Genomic DNA, 15642 nt, shown 5'->3' with positions numbered 1-15642 from the left:
TCCCTCACTACACTACTCATTTTCCCAGACTGCAACATGTGGTTTTTACATGGTCGTGGGAAATAGATAAAGAAATGCACTATGGGAGATTGTAGTTTTAGTAAACTGAAGAGGAAGATGCAGGAAAAAAGTAGTCTAATCAAGCTTGAACAATTTGAAAAAATATGTTTTGTACAATTTGTATAATAAGGATGAAGGCAAACATTAAAAATGTAACATAATTACATGTTTTATTCAACATATAAAATTCTGCACTATAAGGTAAATGTGTCTGTGGATATAAATCCCCTTTCCTCTTTTTTTTAAGCCTCCCTTGTCCACATCCTCATCCCACAGGTATTTCACAATCTTCGAAACAGTCAGGTTACACACCCGCAGTACCAACCCTAACCACTGGGCGCAGTCTCTTTTATTCCCACCCAGAATCGAATGCAAAGGACAAAATGCATCCACAGCATTCCTGCCCAACGCAAGACTGCAATCTGCAAGCACGGTTTAGGCTCCCAGGTTCTGATGTGAATGAAAACCCTCTAGTCACTTTACCTTTCTTTAATATTGGCTGATTTGATTTGCTTTGTATGCTTCCTGTTAAATGTTCATATTTCAATAAATTCCAAAACTGCTTAACATAATATGTGGAAAGATTTTTTTTTTAAATTACATTTAGATTGTCTTTTGTTCTGCTCTTCAAAAGACAGTACTTGCAATAATTACCACGTGCACACGCTTGTGATGGCCTTCCTGCACCTCTCCTTATTGGATATAACATGTATAAACATCTAATTATACTGAATACTGCAGTGACAAGTCTGCAAAAGTAAGGGGTGTCTATATGCCGTTTATGTGACTTGTGTGTCTAACAGTCCTACTCCTGAATTATACAGTTAAGGCAAAAAAGCTCAAGGTTATCTACCTAAGAACATCTACAAAATGAATTACGAAATAAATGTGTGACTGAATAAATGACATTTACCCCATTCTCTTTAGATTGTTTAATACACCAAATAATCTGTTTACCAACACACGCAATTTGCATATTCCATCAGAGATGGAAATGGTTTTTGGACCATGATTAATTAACCATTTTCTGATTTTCTTAAACCCACATTGTTTTAATCGAATTAGTTTATTTTATATTTTCGCGATCCGTAAAATATTAGCTCATCTTATACATGTGTATCCTCATCCGTGAACCAGCAATGCACTGCAGGGTCAGGACAAAAAAAATAAATAAATAAAACTGGAGTTCAGCGTGAATCTACAACCTCAGAGAGCTTCCCAAAGCCGTATTAGGTCGCACTGTGGCGTTCCGCCCGGTGTCTGTTCAACACAGATTAGCGTGAAAACCTCGGGCCCGCTCAGAGTCAAGCAAAGCTGTGGATCTAAATTATTCACAGCTCCAAGAGCACTAAAACCATACTCGCAACAAGCTCTGGAGTCCTACTGAACAACCAACAAAGAACAGAGAAGATGGTGCGTGTAGCAGCTCATTCGGTTAAGAGGACGAAAGGCGGATCGGGTGGTGACAAAATTAAATAATACCATAGTGTCACGATTTAATTATTTCAAAAACAATACACACATTTCCGTTTTAATGTTGGGGTGAACACTGGAGTGCTAGAACATACATTTGCTTGTGTTTGAAAGAGCCGCAGACGTTTTTATTTTATTTGTCAAAACAGTACTAGTAGGCCTGCCTGGTAATTTGAGCATGAACCACACGTTGTGCTTGGGCTGAATGAATGACTTATGCATCCAAGATCTGGAGTAAGTTTTGCGTGGACTCTAAATGGCTTCTGTTAGTCTTGATGGGAATTTGAACTACATGCATTTTCTCGAACAGTCGGTAAATTATATTTAATCATAGTTCATTTTATGATCACAATACTCGTTTTCAATTAACCAGGTTGCAGTACATGGGAAATAAAGATTCACTCTAATGGAAACGTACCTTTTACCGTAAATGGAGAAACACACCCGTCTTCCAACTCTTCCATTTTAGTTATTGTTGCTAGTTTAACAAACGGATCCGAGCATCACAACCACGTCCGCCCAAGTATACTGCGCAAGTGCGTCTCGCTTTTACGTTCCTTCATAACGCTATTTCAAAAAGGCTTCCGCGTGCGGCTCGACCACACCGTATAAACGGAAAAGAAAACGCCATACAATCAATCCTTACTGACCGTTTCTGTTCACTCGCCACATAACACCAAAGCTTTTCTCCTCTACCCTCTGCTGCGGTAGTTTCTCTGTAGAGGGGGATTATCAAAAAATAAAGGCTGCCAATTTCACAAGAGTGTCTAAAGCTACATGCATATCTATAAATTAAAGGTGTTCAAAGGAGAGTGAATGTGTAAACGTTTTATAAGCCCTTTCTCAATGCAAAATCCTTAAAAACCAACCAAAAATAACTGGCTACTCCCATCTACTTCTTGGATTTATGGAGGGTTCTATCCACAGGTCCCAGGTAAGCTAACCTAGGACAGTAGTTGAACCTTTCTCCATTTCTTGGTGGATGTGACATGACATTAAAACTGACACATAGTACTCTGCTAGACTTTCAAGCGAAGGCCCATGTTTTTGTTTTGAGTAGCTTCTCACGTGGACTGAGAATTCTCCCATTTTATTCTCATATGGAAGTAAACTGGGTTAGGACTAATGGCTGGATACGCTATTGGGACCTTCAAATGCAAACATGCGAGAGAAAACAAATAAGATTAAAAAAAAGTTCTTGATTGAAAAGGGGTTTCTTTTTCAAGCGCTTGTCAAACTGGACGTGGACAATGTCTGGTATTTATTTGTGACTGGCTCCCATCATCCACCAGTCTCTGTTTACCCCTCATTTCCTGCAGTGTTTGGTTCCACAAGAAGTGATGTCATAATAACCGTACATGCAGAAATCAAGGTCACAGAGGATGTCAATAGGATGTGCTTGAGTTGGTTGTATGTCAGTGTTATATGAAACATTCAAACATTTAACTCTTTCTCTCTCTCTCTCTCTTTCTGTGTGTGTGTGTGTGTGCGTGTGTGTGAGCTTTCACATGATAAAAACAAGAAAAAAGGACACATGGGGATATACAAACACATACAGACATTTGTTTGCAGGTGTACGTTGGCTTCCTCAATCATATCCCAAAACCACCCTCTTACCCAAAGACTTTATAACAAACAGAACAAGCAAAGATATAAGTGTATTTTTTTTTCTTTAAATAAAAAAATCCTGTAGCAATCTAGTGCAAAATAAATCCAAACTGTCAAACGCAATATAGAAAAATGCTGTGAGAGAACTCGGTTCTAGAGAAGCCTTTTTTGTTTACACTCCACAGGGGCAGCGATGGCGTGTTGTTCGTTTTCGTTTGCATGTCTTTGTGTCTGTCTCCCGTTTTCCCTCCCCGTTCGTTACCCAGAAGGCTGTGCGGGCGTCACGCAGGGTTCGCGGCGGGGCGGCGGGCTTTAAATGGCTCTTGGGGGGGAGGGGGGTGGGGTGCTGGGGGCTGGGGGTGGGTGGGGGCGGAAGGGGGGGGGTTCCCCCCTCACTCCTCACTGGGGGAGGCCTCCTCCATAGGGGAAAGGGGTCCCAGGTCCAGCCCTGTGGAGTTGTGCGCGGCGCTCAAAATGACCACAGTGTGTAGGAGGACCAGGACCAGCACGCACAGCTTGAGTCTGCTGCTGCACAGGCGGCTCGCGCCCGAGGTGCTGACGGACGTCCGGTGGAGGCAGGAGGGGTGAGTCCTCTTTAGCGCCCCCGCCCCGGGACTCCGGCTGTCCGGCTTGAGGCTCCACCGGACGTCGCAGCATTCCGTCTCCACCTCAGCCGCGTGGATTTCTGAAAGCCCTGCAGTTCGGTAAAAAAAAAATAATAATAATAATAATTATAATAATAATAATAATATTTGGGGGGATAAAAACCCCCCAAAACATCAAATAATTAAAAGGAATTTTTATTACAGATGCATACAGCTGGGAATAACAGTAGGGGTGTGCTTAAAAATAGGGCAGAACAGGGGCTGATATCGATATCCCATATAACAAATAACAAAATATTTGAGCTTTATTGTTAAACAGAGCATGAGTCTGGAGAGTCTTCGTATTATAAGCTTTGCTTTTGGGTTTGGCCGTTAAAAACGATAAAGCCGAATAACAAATAAGTTATTTTTTAATAAGCTTTTTTGAGCCCTCTCTCACACCTGTCTCGTGTAAGTACGCGGTTCCGTTTTAGTAGTCGCGCTCTTAGTGTGTTAGCCTTTGCCGATACGCTAGCCCCGGCATTACTGCGCGCCCCAAACGAACAGCCCCAAAATCCCAATGAAATGAAAATGGCTGCTGCAAGCCAAGCGTGCGGATAGCGAAGCCCAGCGGCCGCGACAGCATTTCATTTCGTACACGGTACTCGTTAGGCTGACAGGCCTTTGTTGCGAATGCAAATGCGAACGAGGAGCCGTTAACCATCGCACAAAGACATCCATTAAATCATCAATGTATTAGCAATTAAGCAGCATGAAAAGGACCGCTAATTACACCTTTGACATACTTAAAAAAATTTTAATTGGTTTTATTTAAGCGCGCCGTTTCCCCTTCCGTCGTCTCCGAGGAGTCCCATTACCGCGGCATCCGACAGGGCAGTCGGAGCTCTCCGCGAGGGGCGCTCCCTTAAACGGCGTCGTTAACCAGAATTACAGCACCACCCAACGCTGAGAAATGAGCCTCAGGACCCCCCCTCCTACCCCACCACCAACAACCCAGGCAATTAAACTAACTGAGCTCTGGAAATCAACATCGCCAGTTCTAACCACCGCAGGCCACTAGATGGCGCCAAGAACACGTTCATACTAAAGTTCTAAGTCCGTGTGTTCCTGCGTGTGTGGACAGACCTGTACCTGTACAGATGAAACTGGGACTTCCTCCTTGAATGAGGTCATCGTTGTCCGGCAGGATGAAGGGGCACCTCTGCTGGACCTCCAGGCAGTATTGCTTGCACGGGATCTTGTTGCTGCAGTGCATCTGTGTCGTGCGGAAGTGCTGTGCACACACCCACGGTTTATACACGGCCTGAGAGAGACAAGGGCCAACCAATCAGAATCCGGCCTCAGCTCGCATTAGTGTTACACATCAGCGTCGCCATTAATGAGCCTGCACACGAGCACACTCACTCACACACGGTCATTCACTCACAAGCACACTCACTCACTCACACACACACTCACTCACAAGCACACTCACTCACTCACACACACACACACGCACACATTCACTCACTCACAAGCACACTCACTCACACACACACACACGCACACATTCACTCACTCACAAGCACACTCACACACTCATTACATTACATTACAGGCATTTAGCAGACGCTCTTACACAACTTTTTACATAGCACTTTACATTGTATCCATTTATACAGCTGGATATATACTGAAGCAATGCAGGTTAAGTACCTTGCTCAAGGGTACAACGGCAGTGTCCTTACCCGGGATTCAAACCTGCGACCTTTCGGTTATAAGCGCAGTTCCTTACCCACTGTGCCACACTCACACACACAAACACACACACACACACACACATTCACTCACTCACACACACACACACACACACACGTGCATTCACTCACTCACAAGCACACTCACTCACACACATACGCGCATTCACTCACAAGCACACTCACTCACTCACACACACACACACACACACACACATTCATTCACATGCACACTCACACACACTACACACTAGCACACACAAGCTCGCGCATACACTCACACACAAACTTGCAGACACATGTATACACACACACATACGGGGCGACATAGTTCAGGAGGTAAGAGCGTTTGTCTGGCAGTCGGGGGGTTGCCGGTTTGATTCCCCGCCCTGTCGAAGTGTCCCTGAGCAAGACACCTAACCCCTAATTGCTCCCAAGGAGCTGATTGGTACCTTGCATGGCAGCCTTTCATTGTTGGTGTGTGAGTGTGTGTGTGAATGGGTGAATGAGAGGCATCAATTGTAAAGCGCTTTGGATAAAAGCGCTATATAAATGCAGTCCATTTACCATTTACATACACACTCACACACACACATAGATGAACAAATATGCAGACACGCGCGCACACACACACACATGCACAGAAACAAACATTCATGTACACAGACACACACTCATACATACACAGGGAACACACACACATACACACACTCACACACATGCACACAAACAAACATTCACGTACACTCACGGCCAACTCGTTTATATATGCATGTCGGGCAATTGATAACAGCTCGGGATGCTGTGTTGCAAATTCATATCAAAATGTTCCGCTGTTGTTCTGCTTCAGTCAGTCCCCAGCCCCCCCCCTGCCCCCCAACCCCCAACACCAACGACCAGTGTCCTCACTTCCCTTGTGCACAGTTAGAGAAATGGCCATGATTAAATATTCAGACGTGCTGAAATGGATTATGGGAAGCCCGCGGAAGGAAACACAAATTAATAGCTTTTTTTTCTCCCACTCCTCATGTCACCAACTAAACGACATGATATAATTTGCATTGATCATATCCATGTTTGCTTATTTATGCAGCAGTGAGGACTCTGGAGGTGTGTGTGTGTGTGTGTGTGGGGGGGGGGGGGGGGCTTCGGGTTCGGACCGTCCCCTCGTGCCAGAATCAAGCCCATAATTCGGCCCTTAAACGTCTGATGTAATTACGAGCACGATGGATAATCTGCCCGTCCGGGACATTCGCCCGAAAGCCAGTGTCCCGTCTCACCACCGAGTACGCCATCATAGATCACGTCTCCCTTTCCTGGGCACCTGAATTATTGATGGGGCATTAGCCAAAAGCGGAGCCTCTTCAGCCACGGTCCCATTTAGCCGCCGTCCGTCTCCGAAAAAAATCCCATTTCCACTTTCTTTAGGAGGCGGTTAGATTGCGCGGGACAGATCCTCCGCCGCTGCGCGTTCTCCGGGTACCGCGCTTCCGAAAACCCCTCCACCGCGCCAAGGAAGGACGGGATGTCCCGGGTCGAAGTGATTAACACACCGAAAAATAAACCCCGTCCAGTTTGATACAGGCCCTTACCTCAGCTGAGGCAAGCAGCGGCTGGTGGGCGTGTTTAAGGCCCGTGTGCGGTGCCAGACGGACGCTCAGATACTCAAACATATGAAAAGCTATACACATTCATATATAATTATATATATATATATGTATAGTTTTGTTTTGTTCTTGTTATTATGAGATAGAAACTTAACTCGTAATATATATATGCTTGGGGCACTGTGACGCGTGTGTGTGTGTGTGTGTGTGCGTACATGCATGCATTTGTGTGTGTGAGTTTATTTCTGTGTACATTGGTATGTGTGAGTGCACGTATGTAGGTATGTATGCAAGCGCATGAATGTATGCACGCATGTGTGCGTGTATCCGCGTGATTTCTGAACATTTCCTGAATAGGATGGCGACACTGTCACAGTGACATTTGAGTTGGCGCGTGTTGACATTAATCCAAAAGTCATTTGCCTCCGCACATAGGCAAGCCATCACAGGCCAGGCAGAGGATAACGCTAACTCCTCCAGATCTATACAGATTACTGCTCCGTTATCGCAAACAAATTGCACCGAAAACAAAAAGCTGTCACCGCGTGAATGCCACATCACTCTCTTCCCCTCCTAATCTGTAGCATCAGCGAAGTTTTTCCCCATCAAACGTGCGCACTTAATGGGAAATAAATGTATTTTCCGAAACGTGAAAGAAAGCATCTCAAGCTCCTTTGAAAAAAGAATGACAATCAATGATGAGTATTTAGGTGGAAAACGTCAACAAAGCGTTGTCCTTTATGCGGACAAATTCAAAGCAGCCTTTCATTTTTTATGATCCTCGCTAATAATCGTAAGGAGGGTGTCGCTGGAATTAATTTAAAAATGTGTGGGTATTGAGGAAATGTGACTTTTGCTGACATGTGAAGGCATCAGTTAAGAAAGTAGCACCTTAGTGCTTTTATTGCCTCCAAAATGATACAATTCCACTGGAATTTAAAAATTGAATTTACCGTGGTTCTTTGAAGATAATTGCTTTGTTGTGCGCAAAAAGAAAAAAAAAAACACCCAGCAGGACAGGTTACAAATTGCTTTGCTGAAGAAGTGGTACAGTATCACTTGAAACGAGAGCTCAAATCTCCTGACAGTGACTTGACGTTATAATACACAGGAGATAATTGTGTACAGTATGTTTTAATATTGCCAAAGTGTGGGGTGAAATCAGTGGCAATCTTAACTTAATCTTCCTGCTCCCCCATTCAGCAACAACCCTTCTGCACCCTGTCAATCTACAATTGTGTGTGCACTGAAGTACGCTAGTTTGATTCGGAATTTTTAACCCCTCCAAAATGAATTCTTGACTTCTGCACTGACGTAGATGACAACTGCTGCTCTCCAAGCTAGTACTGGTAAAGGAAGTCCTTAAAATCTTGTTGAACAATAAATGCGCATTTCAATTTCTTTCAACGTTACTTTGTTTTCTTTCAACGTCAGTTCACATCTGTTGCATAATGTTTAACATTCATATCTGTATCATCACACAGCCATGTTTTCTTTTCTCTATAATTAGGCCCTGTGCATCTTGTGGCTCTGCCCGTACTCCCCGCTTCACCACAAGGTGGCAGCACAGTTCAGTTCAGTTGTCCACAGTTAGACTCAGACTTCCTGTTGATGTTTTTTTTTCTGCTCTGGGTAATACCTCCATTTATACTTCCAATGTCAATGTGGATTTTCCTTCGTCTTTTATAGCAGCTGGCGAGCACGTTCACACCTGCGTGCTGAAGATAACTCGCATGTACAAATGAGATCAGAAACTATTGTAGAACCGCAGAATGTATTAATATAGTTCAATGGGATTATGGTTGAAATCATACTTTCCGTAAGCATAATGACACAATAGCATTAGCATTTTTCAGTCCGTTGTTAAGAGCGTAAGCAAAAAGCATGGCGCTGATACCAATATAGTGATGCAGGTAGCGAGGCAAGTAGTGTTATTAGCAGTGCTGCTATTAGCACAATTCAGGCGGGTGGTGTTAACAGCGATGGCTTGACTCTGCTGTACTTTGGCCTATTTACAGGCAGGAACCACACAGATTGCTGCTAAAATCAGTCTCTGTCAGTGTGCAATGATAAATTACGGCATTGTTTGAGAGAGACAGAGAGTGAGAGAGACAGACAGAGGGAGAGATAGAGAGAGAGAGAGATGGAGAGAGGGAAAAAGAGAGAGAGAAAGGCAACGGGTGTAGAGACACAGAGGGAGGGAATGAGAGTATCTACCTCTCTTTCCTGCGCCTCCTGTGCAGCCAGCCCAGCCCCTCATTTATTTTCCACCCCAACTTGTCGACTTTAACGCCACAGAAGGAACGCACCTGTCTCAGAACACACAGCCTCATACCCCCAGGTAACCTTCCTCTAAGTGTTCAGGTCACGGGGTGCTGCCAACCCATTTATTCCAGTTACCCACAATACTCTGCTGCACTGACTCTGCTTTTTAGCTTAAATTGTCTGCTACAACTTAACTTGCCATAAAGAGCACATTTCAGTGCAGATCCCAGGCAGTTATTTTGCCAGGTCTGAGCTGTACTGTATACTGTATACCTGAATACAAAAAGATGCTATTACACTGTGGCAGGTGGAGAGAATACAGATGGGAAAGCAGCTGAATATGTTGCCTCATTGTACAGCACAGGTCCAACAGCCGACACTGAACATCCAGCGAGTGTCTGACGACTGAAGCTCAACTTCCACAGTCTGACAGTTGAATATACTCCGCCTTTCGACCAGCATTCGTTACCCAACAACAATTTCCACAGTGTCAATAAAGTTTCACCAGACAAATTCTAGACGTTGCCTGTTGATACAAAAATATTGCCGCTCCTAGAATTACTTAGATTATGAAACATTGTTTTCTTCCTCTCGTTTTCATTAGTTTTTCTCTCTTTCATTCTTTCTTTGTTCTGCGTTCTGTTTCCACACTCCCCGGCCTCTCCCTGTGGATTTCACCATTTCACTGTACAGCTAATAATATTGTAATTGACTGAGGGCTTTCACCAGCGTCTCTGCTCTGATTGAAGCCCTGAAGTGTCTTGTTAGTAATTTATCTTTGCGGCTTTTCGCGTCTCTAAACGCTTCCCCGTTTGCTGATTCAGCTCAATTTCACATTTTCAACTCCACGCTTGTGTTTTTCCCAACCGTGCATTTCAACATTTAAAGCATTTCCGACTTTGAAGGCCTGTTCCACATTACACACGTCCTCATGCCTAAGCTTCAATGCAAAATGCAAGACAGTGCTTTTTTCTTTGCTCTCTGTCTAACCACAAGTCACGTTGTTAACATGTTCTGAGCATCACTCACCTCGAAACTACTGCAAGTTTAAAGTTGTCTTGGTACATATTCCTCTGAAATGTATGGCAGTGCTGCAGTGTAACCTATACGGTCTTCTTGAAGGTGGAAGCCATTTTCCACCGGGAAGTAATTGCATTTAAAGGACACTTTATTTTCCAATTTGTACACAAACAGTACTGTGGCAAAGGTTGAAAGGTCAAAGCTGGGGATTCCCTGGACACTGCAGTGTAAATGAGCTGCTGATTACCCAGGATGCAGTGGGAATATTGACCACAGAACCCTGCAGGACTCTGTGAGAGCGAATTGCAAAAATAAACTCAAGGTCTAAAGTCAACAGTTTTCAAACAGTTTTTTTCGAACATGTGCATGGCCACAAATGCAGTCAACAAAATCTGTCAGAACTGGAGAAAATGACAGGCTGTCCTAGGACTGCTTCAGGACAGGGAGACAGATGAAGCATGAATGATGACACTTTTCAACTAAAAGCCTTTTCCTAACAAAAAAAGTACAATTAAATAACACATTTCACCGCACTTTCCGACGATGGCAGCATTTCATTCGTAAACATCTACACGTACAACCGTATCACAATGTGGTAATGGTGGTTGAGAAACCGATGTGAAATTTGAGAACAGTAGATTGGATTCATGTCCTGTGACAGTGAGCACCGACGCCCCACTGCTCACCCTGAACAATGGAAACTGTAACCAAGTGCTAAGAGATACTCCTCTGAAAACAAGCACAGCCAACAAATCATCTTTCTCAGAGTTCTCAGGCTGTCCTTCACTGAATAGATACAAACCCTGCAATTGGAATTCCAGTTCAAGTACTGACCTCAATATTCAAAACCGTAGCATAGACCACCCATAGATGGTACAAGGACCAACTGATTACTTGAACTGGAATGGTTCTTCTGGTACTAGGGAATAGATTGGATAGTACTGTACAGTGCATGTCCCCTATGGCCTACCCCTTCCTCCATCCCCTCCTACAGGATATAGAACATCCTGGCAACTGCTGTTATAGTGCTAGCCCTCTGAGTGCTATGCTAGCCCCCTCTGTACTGTTGCTTGCTAACCCTCTGCTTGCTATGCTAGCCCCCTTCCATGCTAAGCTAGCGCTTTTCTTGCTATGATAGCCCTCTTTGTGCTATGCTAGCCCCCTTCCATGCTATGCTAGCCCTTGCTTGCTCTTGCTTGCTTTGCTGGCCCCCTTCTATGCTATGCTACCCCCTCCATGCTGTCTGTATATTCTACCATTTTGTAAAATTGCATGCACACCTGATGCATCCTTCATCCCCCAAAATGTACCTCCTTTCCTGTCTGAAGGGGACTTTTATGCATTCCTGGGAGCTAATGGAACCACAGTTCAGGAATGCTGTCTGTCTGTGTGATCCAGGCAATATTCCAGTAACGCAAAATATTGCAGAAACAAACTGAGCAGAAAGATGCATCACACTTACACTGTCTCAGTCTCATTCAGCACGACGGACAGCGCCCAAAGCACCCAGTGACGGGACAGGAATATTATTGTTGCAGATACGGAAAATATACAAAGAAAATAAGCGAGCAAGAATACATTTGGTGCTTCTGTGGCTTAATCTCAGTACACTGTTGTCGTGTATGTGCTGTTATTATTACTAAAGTGGTATTGCAGGAGGTAATTTCAGAGGTTAGCAAATTAGTTAGTCTCCTGTCATCTCTCTCGTGATAGATTCAGTCAGATGCACTGAGTCACATTTAGATCTGCAGTCAGAACTATCAAGTGTGTGTGTGTGTGTGTGTGTGTGTGTGTGTGTAAAGACACGCCACAAAGGGGCGTGTCCTTCTGGTAGGCCCATGTGAAACCACCCCCAACTCAATAAAGCTGCACAATATCAAGATTGCAGGTGGTCCTCTGGCTCTAAGCATTGTGTGGATCAATGCCTGGCCAGGCCTTAGACTAAAAAGATAAGAGAAACACATTTGCCCATTAATGAGACAGTGGAGAGCGGGAAGACCCCTGGAAAGGGAACAGAACCAGAGAATCTGAAGCCAGTCCAGTAACATCGTCAAGTGGCCCTGATACGCATATTAATACAAACACATTCAGAAGTTAAACTCAGGCTAGCAAAACACTCCAAAGTACCAAAACTGCTCAAAAGCATACCTAAGTTACAGACAACAATCATATTTTGCATTACATAATATTTGACTAGCCACAACATTCACAATATACTCTATACTGGGTATCCAATGCACCTGCATTTGACTATGAGTAATATATATATGTTCTGTATACCAGCAAACTACAGCTGCTAACACAACAAGCATTTGTGATTGCCACTGTTAGAGTACAGTGTAACACACAGAATAACAGTATAGGTTACAGAATAACACACATCAATGTAAAAACCGCATTAAAAAGTCATTAGGCATCCAATACTCACTCCTGAATATATCAAAACTTTCAATACCATCAATGTTACGTAGTCATATAGCCACAATAACTTCATTATTTTTCTGGCAGATACAGACTGAGTCTGAGCCTCATCTTAACGCTGGAAAGCATACTGATCACTATTTGTCAAAATCCTGCATGCAACTTTCAAAATGACATTATGATTGAGTAACAGTTTTACATGATTAATTTGCATTCAGTATTAATTTGATCATTCTTCAAAACTACAGCCACCCAAAAGCCTATTGCACCTACAGTGTCCCCTTGAACTTCTTCCCACTGTGTTTAAGTTCCTGTTACACGTTAAAATTTGAATGCATTTAAATATTTTCACCCTTCCTCAGCACAATAAATTAACACATTTATGATGCAAAACTATTTTACAATTTCACTTCTTTTCGGAAACAAAACAGATGAGTTTAGGGACTGCGTTTAATCACGTGTGCACTCATTTGTCCTTAGTTCTGACTTCATAGTTAATTATTCACAGCCGAGTTTGGCAAGTTAACTTTGCAAGTGAAAGTCAAAGTTAAGGACAACTTTTGATTGAATCACCTTAAAACAACGACATGAAAAATGACGATGGGTTCAGCAGCATTAATTAAAACGTGGATATGTGGAATCTGGGAAAGCCAAGCAGCTCGGTTGGGGGGCGGTTCCAGGACCAGGAACAGTGGACCATTTTTTAAGTGCGCCTCCTCACCGGGCATGCACCCCCTCTCCTGCTCTCCAGTCTCTGACTTTCTCTGACTTGCTGCAGAGAGGAGAGGAGCAGGCAGCTTTCTAGCACGCCAGATCCCTCGGTGGAAATGCAGTCAGCACTGCTACAGCTAGCAAGCAAGTCCCGTCACACTTAATACACACCATTAGCTGTGCGACCTTACCAACATTCAGCTCCTCTCACGCATGTAGGAACTATATAGTGTTGGGGGGTGCAATGACATCAGGGGTTTGGGGAGGGGGGGTTGCAATCACGGCCTGGGACAGTGGGGGGGTGGGGGTTGCGGCTGCGGACCAGGATGTGGGCATTGCGATCACAATCCTGCTTGTATATGGGGGTGCTGGCAAGCTACTCCATGCCAAGCTGCCCCTTTCCTTCCTATGCTACCCCCTCCCTTGCCATGCTAGCCCCCTCCATGCTATGCTAGCCCACTCCGTGTTATGTTAGCCCTCTCTGTGCTATGCTAGCTCCCTTCCATGCTATGCTAGCTCCCGTCCATGCTATGCTAGCCCACTCTATGCTATGCTAGCCCTCTTCCATGCTACGCTAGCTCCCTCTATAATATGCTAGCCCCCTTCCATGCCATGCTAACCCCCTTCCAAGCTGTACTAGCCCCCTCTATGCTGTGCTAGCCCTCTACATGCTATGTCACCTCCTCCATGCTGTCTGTGCCCCCTGCACCCCTACCTCTGTCTCATTGATTCCACTGCATGAAGTGATCCCTGTGCACTCTCTCCACTGCAGCGCTGCAACAGCAGTGCGGAGCATACTGACTGTGCTCACGCAGGATGCTAAACAGCACTGACGGACATATCCTGGAATGACTGCCAGCTCCTGCACTGCAGGGAGGCACACTGCACAGGCTGTTTACTCAGGTCTTGAAAGGCACTGCTGTAGACCGTCACAGTGGAAACGTAGGAATCTGCTCCCTCTTCACAGTCAGGGCTTCCATGTGGAGAGCTGGCCGGGGGGGGGGGCTGCTTTTTTCTCCTCCCCCTTCCCCCCCTCCCGCTAGGAGAGAGGGGGATACAGCACCGCAGGATGCCCCAGCGCAATCTGTCGCAGAGACGGCGTGACAAACCGCTCCACAGCACCGTAACCGCCATAACCGCCACCTCCGGTCAGCCCGGTCAGCCCCCTCAGCCCCCTCAGCCCACTCAGCCCCCTCAGCCCACTCAACCCACTCAGCCCACTCAGCCCCCTCAGCCCCTCAGCCCCCTCAGCCCACTCAGCCCACTCAGCCCCCTCAGCCCCCTCAGCCCCCTCAGCCCCCTCAGCCCCCTCAGCCCCCTCAGCCCCCTCAGCCCACTCAGCTCACTCAGCCCACTCAGCCCCCTCAGCCCACTCAGCCTGCCAGCCCCCTCAGCCCACTCAGCCCACTCAGCCCCTCAGCCCACTCAGCCCCTCAGCCCCCTCAGCCCACTCAGCCCCCTCAGCCCACTCAGCCCCCTCAGCCCCCTCAGCCCCCTCAGCCCACTCAGCCCACTCAGCCCCCAGCCCCTCAGCTCACTCAGCCCACTCAGCCCCTCAGCCCACTCAGCCTGCAGCCCCTCAGCCCACTCAGCCCCTCAGCCCCTCAGCCCACTCAGCCCACTCAGCCCACTCAGCCCCTCAGCCCCTCAGCCCCTCAGCCCACTCAGCCCACTCAGCCCACTCAGCCCACTCAGCCCACTCAGCCCCTCAGCCCACTCAGCCCCTCAGCCCCTCAGCCCACTCAGCCCCTCAGCCCACTCAGCCTCAGCCCACTCAGCCCACTCACCCCTCAGCCCACTCAGCCCCCTCAGCCCCTCAGCCCACTCAGCCCACTCAGCCCACTCAGCCCACTCAGCCCCTCAGCCCCCTCAGCCCACTCAGCCCCTCAGCCCACTCAGCCCACTCAGCCCCTCAGCCACTCAGCCCACTCAGCCCTCAGCCTCAGCCCACTCAGCCCACTCAGCCCCAGCCTGCCAGCTCACTCAGCCCCCTCAGCCCCTCAGCCCCTCAGCCCTCAGCCCCTCACTCACTCAGCCCACTCACCTCACCACCGCACCGCACCACCACTCCCCACACCCACACCCACACCGCACCGCACCGCACCACAACACACGCACCACACCACTCCCCTCACA

General features: G+C 46.3%; 1 protein-coding gene and 1 long non-coding RNA gene across 4 annotated transcripts in view; one reads left to right on the top strand and one right to left on the bottom strand.

Annotated features, from left to right (window-relative positions):
• Nucleotides 1-1470: 1470 nt before the first annotated feature.
• LOC135240683 (NALCN channel auxiliary factor 1-like) overlaps nt 1471-15642 on the bottom strand; it is an 82163-nt gene continuing 67991 nt past the window's right edge. For all 3 annotated transcript variants that reach the window (XM_064310520.1, XM_064310521.1, XM_064310522.1), the window contains exons 2-3: nt 4878-5049; nt 1471-3835 (exon numbers count right to left, since the gene is read on the bottom strand). In XM_064310520.1, coding sequence (XP_064166590.1) covers nt 3534-3835; nt 4878-5049 — 474 coding nt within the window. In that variant the 3' untranslated portion in view covers nt 1471-3533. The remainder of the gene's footprint in view (nt 3836-4877; nt 5050-15642) is intronic.
• On the top strand, nt 8685-9867 carry LOC135240684 (uncharacterized). The gene is made up of 2 exons (XR_010325748.1): nt 8685-9430; nt 9662-9867. It is a non-coding gene; the product is annotated as an uncharacterized LOC135240684 (long non-coding RNA).

The sequence above is a fragment of the Anguilla rostrata genome, chromosome 15 (assembly GCF_018555375.3).
Source record: "Anguilla rostrata isolate EN2019 chromosome 15, ASM1855537v3, whole genome shotgun sequence".
Classification (NCBI taxonomy): domain Eukaryota; kingdom Metazoa; phylum Chordata; class Actinopteri; order Anguilliformes; family Anguillidae; genus Anguilla; species Anguilla rostrata.
The sequence above is the reverse complement of the archived record's forward strand: the minus strand, read 5'-3'. Positions and strand labels throughout refer to the sequence as shown.